The sequence below is a fragment of the Geospiza fortis genome, unplaced genomic scaffold (assembly GCF_000277835.1).
Source record: "Geospiza fortis unplaced genomic scaffold, GeoFor_1.0 scaffold538, whole genome shotgun sequence".
Lineage (NCBI taxonomy): Eukaryota > Metazoa > Chordata > Aves > Passeriformes > Thraupidae > Geospiza > Geospiza fortis.
The window spans coordinates 3,101,491-3,106,806 of NW_005054368.1; the positions used below are offsets into that span (position 1 = coordinate 3,101,491).

At 51.5% G+C, this 5,316-nt stretch overlaps 1 protein-coding gene across 1 annotated transcript in view; it reads right to left on the reverse strand.

Annotated features, from left to right (window-relative positions):
* Nucleotides 1-209: 209 nt before the first annotated feature.
* LOC102038576 (aldehyde dehydrogenase family 3 member A2-like) overlaps nt 210-5,316 on the reverse strand; it is a 6,462-nt gene continuing 1,355 nt past the window's right edge. The window contains 7 exon segments of the mRNA XM_014308399.2: nt 210-1,623; nt 2,951-3,186; nt 3,606-3,705; nt 3,839-4,005; nt 4,151-4,292; nt 4,388-4,505; nt 4,649-4,857. Of these exon segments, the coding sequence (XP_014163874.1) occupies nt 1,612-1,623; nt 2,951-3,186; nt 3,606-3,705; nt 3,839-4,005; nt 4,151-4,292; nt 4,388-4,505; nt 4,649-4,857 (984 nt within the window). The 3' untranslated portion in view covers nt 210-1,611.

The window sequence follows — 5,316 nt, forward strand, 5'->3', positions numbered from 1 at the left end:
GGGGAAACAGGCCAGCTCCTCTGCTGGCTCACCCCACTCCCTGCCTGGCTCCAGGAGAGTTTTCAGTGCCCAACAGAGCTCTGGGGGATCCCTGCCAAGGTGCCAGTGACACCACACAACACCTGTGAGCCATGCAGCCAAGCCATGGCCAGAGCTGGGACCAGCAGAACAGGATTCCTCAGGAGACTGCAAGGACTTACCACACTCAGTTCATTATTTAAATTCTCAGTGTTTATTTAGTGGCTTGCAAAATGTATCATCAAAAAGGCTTAGCACATGGATTTTCACCAGACATGAAGAAATCCCACTTATTGCACAGTAAATATAATTTTCTACTCTATAGTAATTGCATTTAGTAATATTTTTTTTCAATTTGCTTTAACATTAATAGTTCTAAGGCTCTTTCACCTTCAATTCCTTCCCCCAAGCTAGAACAAGCCCCACATAATCCCCCAGTGCAAGATTACAGAATCCTGAGAAGCTCAAACACGAAGGAGCACACACACTCTTCCAGTAATTGTTTTCCCTTGGAGGAACCTGACCAGGAACAGCTTTGAACTGGCTTTGGCTGGGATAAAGTTAATTTTCATGGCAGACACTAAGTTTCTTTGTAGAAGGATGGTGCTGTTTTGGGTTTGTGGCATTGGGAGTTCTGGTGTTTGTCTTCCCAAGTCACCACCAGGTGATGATGCCCTGCTCTCCTGGGGATGGCTGAACACCTGCCTGATGAGGGGAATTAATGAACAAATTCCTTAATTTGCTTTGATCTGCCTGCAAGCCCAGTTTTCACGTCACCTATTAAACTATTTTAATCTCACCATACAAATTTGCTCATTTTCTTTCAATTCTCTTCCCTGTCCCACAGGGAAAAAAGAAATGGCTGTGTGGGGCTGGGCTAATCCACAAGGTATTTGTCATTCCCACTTCTCTAACAGGCCTGAAAATTCTTTTGCTGCAGCAAGAGACACTCATCAGCACAACACAGGCAGCACAGGCATCACCTCTGGAATTTTCTGACTGCTAAATAACTGTTAAAGGCACATGATGAAACAGAACCCAGCAAGCAGCCCCTGAGCAGCTGTGGATGATTCTGGATTGCAGAGATGTGAGAATGTTTCACCTCAATTAAATGGCAAGGGGACCCTCACTGGGTTTATTCACAGCCAGCACTCTTGGCCAAATGCACCGGGCAGCACAGCCTGTCCCAGGCTCGTCACCAGGAGGGTGGGTGTTCAGATCATCCCCAAAACTGCAGGGAAAACACTCTCAACCCAAGGACTGCTGAAATTTCAGCTCCTGTTGGTCAGTGAAGGAAGGTGGAAGCTTCTCTGGAAGCTCTGCATGGCACGGGGTGCAGGTAGGGACTGGAATTTCTTGCTCTGCAGTCCTCCTTCGGAGAGCTTGTCCCCAGTGGTCCCTCTGTTCCAGCATGGCTTTTAAGTAAACAGGAATCTGAGCCTTCTCGTGGTTAGTGCCTCTCTAAGGCTACTCTGTGTGCTCGACAGCTCACTGAAATCACCCAGAACAAAAGAAAAGAATGACTTCCCAGCTTAAGGAAACAAAGCCAGCACCCAGAGTATGATGAGCACATGGTGCCTTCTCCTCTCTTCATCAGTTAAGCACCTGTGAAAGCAAAACACAACACCAACACCCTGTGAAGGATATGCTGAGACAAAACCAATTCCCATTCTAGAACAGCCTGAAGCAAAGCCCCTTCAGGCAGGGGGTTCCCCAACGTGCAGCTCTCCTGCCCCTCAGCATGCACTGGTTATCTCAGATGCCAGGGAAAACATCGTGCTCTGGCTCAGCCCCACATTCACTCATCTATAAAGCTTTTCCCCATCTCAAACTAGGTCTACACACAGGAGAAGAAAAAGGCTCCTACCTCACTGTGGCAGCCACAGCAGTGCTCTGAAACCTGCTCCTCCTTACCACCCACTGGGCCAGCCCAGCCTCTGCACAGCCAGCACAACCAACAGGGCTTTTCTCTTCAGCACAGACTGGTGGCTCTGAGAAACCCAAATGATTTCAAGATGCCGTGAGATTCCCCCCTCTCATTGCCCTACACAGGGCCTGCCTCCCTGGCTGCTGCCTCGAGGCCTGAGCCAGTTCTTGGCTCTTAAATCTCCTCCTGGGTTATGTGAGCAGGTTATTTCCCCTGGGATGCTGAGCTCCTGAGTGTCTCCTTGTAGCAGCAACTACACAGACTGAAAGGCAGAGTTGTGATCCACCCTGCCTCCTCCTGTGCCCTCAGGAGCTGCTCCCTTAAGCTCAGTAATCCCCACGGAGCAGTCAGTGAAGGCACATGTAGTGTCTGCTATGTCAGACATGGAGAACCAGCAGTGATCACACTTGGAGATTCAGATCTTGCTCCTCCACCTCAGGAGGCATCCTGAGCCTCCCACAAGCCTCTGCCTCCTGCAGAGATGAGAGGACATCCCACCCTTCCGCACTACCCAGCTGGAAACACGTGAGGAAATGGGAATAATTGAGCTGAGGTCAGACAGGGGCTGCAATGGGCGAGGAGGAACAAGAGCTTGTCACAGACCCCAGCTTTGGGACACAGCTTCCCTCCCCAGGGTGCCACGGCACAGACTGCAGCTCTCTGGGCTGTGAGGCAGCTCAAACACTGCTGAAGGAAGCTCTGGGATGGAAGCCACACCTAAGCAGTCCAAAATTACCAACCTCTGCCTCTGGAGGGAGCATCCCACGGGTGTCACCTACCAGGGAAGAGCAACAGGGAGTACAGCAGCCTGGAGATCTCTCCAGGCATATTCCTATTCTACAGACAGCTTGCAAGAGTGAGAAGGTAAGAATTTAAGGTGGGACAGGTATTATAAATCTCAAGACAGAAAAAGAGGCCAGGCTTTATAAAAGGGCTGCAGTTGCAAAGAGCAGACCAGGTAAATTGTACATGCACTGCCATAGACAGCAAAGACCCAAAACTCACCTTGATCATCACCGCTGTCACCACCCCCAGCAGGGCCAGGACAAAGAGCCCAATTCGGGCCTTGTTAAGCCTCTTCAGCAGGAAGAACTTGGCCCAGTCCACCTTCTTCTGGCTGCCAGGTGGGTACCGCATCTTGTTGGTGCTCTCCATCTTCAGGTCCTTGATAAGGCAGGCGCGGCGGTGGGAGAAGGTCTCGAAGCTGTGCTTGCCGTGGTAGGCGCCCATCCCACTGTGCCCTGAGGGACACAGCCAGGCAGGGCACTCCTCAGCCTCAGCCAGCCTCAACTCTGCCCACCTGAGGACAGCTGAGCCTTCCCCTGCGGCACTTCTCAGTCTCTATGATGTCCATTGTACTCCAACCCTCTTCTTCCTCACCTCATTTACACCAGTCACTCTGATTGCAGCTAATGGTTTTAATGCACCTTCCCCAGCAGGCTGCACTAAATGCTTCAGTCTTTCCAAAAATACACCCAAAGGTTTTTCCCTCCTGGCCCCCATCCTAATGAACTCCCAGAACTCATAACTATTATCCTGCTGCACAGAGACTCTTGAGCTTTAGGAGGCACAGAGATACCCAGACACAAACCATGAGTTGCTGGTCCCTGGGACACACTGTGTATTAAGTCCCAACTCTTAAGGAGCTCAAATAACTTACCAACACCACCAAAAGGCAAAGTTGAGAGGAAGAAATGCATAATGACATCGTTTCCAGTCACACCACCACTGGAGGTTTCCGAGATGACTCTCTTGATTAACTAGAAAAAGAAAAAAACACAAACCAAAATATTAAAAAGGCTCAAAGAAGAGACCAGACCATGTAACTGAGGATACTGAGAAGGGAGCTACATTTCAGCAATGTTCATCTCCTCTGGCACAGCCCAGACCCACCTGCTTGTTGTTGGAGAAGACATACAGGGCAAGGGGCTTCTCCCGACCATTGATGAACTCAATGGCTTCCTCCACGCTCTTCACAGGCACAATGGGCAGCACTGGCCCAAAGATTTCCTCCTCCATCACCTTTGACTCCGGGGAAACATCCGTGAGGATGGTTGGAGCTGAGGCAAATGGGAGAATGAGAGAACAGCGTGAGCAGGACACAGACCTGGCCCATCACAGCACCTGGGTCAAATAAGGCACAGACAAACAGACCCCACAAAGCACCCACTACCACCTCCCCTCCACAGCAGCTGCCAGGAGCACCTATGAAGCAGGAGGCCTCATCAGTCTCTCCCCCAAGAGCAATTTTCTGCCCTTCCATCAAGCCCAGGATCCTCTTGAAGTGACGCTGGTTGACGATCCTTTCATAGTCTGGAGATGACTTGACGTCCTCCCCATAGAATTCCTGACAAAGGGAACAGCAGAAACAAAACAGCTTCCAACAGCTCCAGGAAATCACAGCTGGGACAATCTCCACAGCACAAGGGACTCCTCCCTCACCTTCAGAGTGGCCTTGATGTTCTCCACCACCTTGCTCTGGATGGATGGGTCACACAGGATGTAGTCTGGGGCGATGCAGGTTTGCCCACAGTTCATGTACTTGCCCCACGTTATCCGCCTGTGGCAAGGGAGAAAGGGACAAGCTTGCTCCATGCTCAGTCCCTTCCCCACCCCTCAGCCCAGCTGCCAGCACTTGAGCTGGCCCAGAGATGCTCCCCCTGCCCTGCTGCTGAGGGCCCATCAAGGCTGCAAGAACCTGACCTGCAGGCCACAGCCAGGTCACAGTCCTTGTCGATGTAGCAGGGGCTCTTCCCCCCCAGCTCCAGGGTGACAGGGGTCAGGTGCTTGGCAGCTGCTGCCATCACAATTTTGCCCACTGCAGTGTTGCCAGTGTAGAGGATGTGATCAAATCTCTGGGTCAGCAGCTCGGTTGTCTCAGGAACTCCTCCAGTGACCACAGGGTACAGCTCCTGCAGGGCAAACAAGAGCCTGGGAGTTATCTTGATTCACAGCACTCACATCAAGGCAGCAGCTCTGCATGTGGCAGAGGGCAGACTTGTTTGTGCCCTACTTCATGACAGGGACAAAATATAGTGCTGTCACAGATATGCTCTGCTCCTTCCCCTCAAATGAAGATTAATTTCCTACTTTTTGCCACATGAACTAAAAGAAATGAAGGCTGAGGCCAGGGCTGAGTCTGGCTGTGGAGCTGCTCCCACACAGGAAGAATCAGGGCACATATCACTGCCAGGCTCTCCCAAGGGCTGCCTCCTTCCCCTGCTCCTGCCTCCCACCCAGAGAAGGCGCTAACACCCCGGAGGAAACTCCACAGGGCCCTGTGCAGTGGCAGCAACAGCCTATCTCTGTGACACAGTGCAAGGGATGACAGAACTGCCAGGCAAGAGGAGGAGGAACAACAGCTCCTGCTC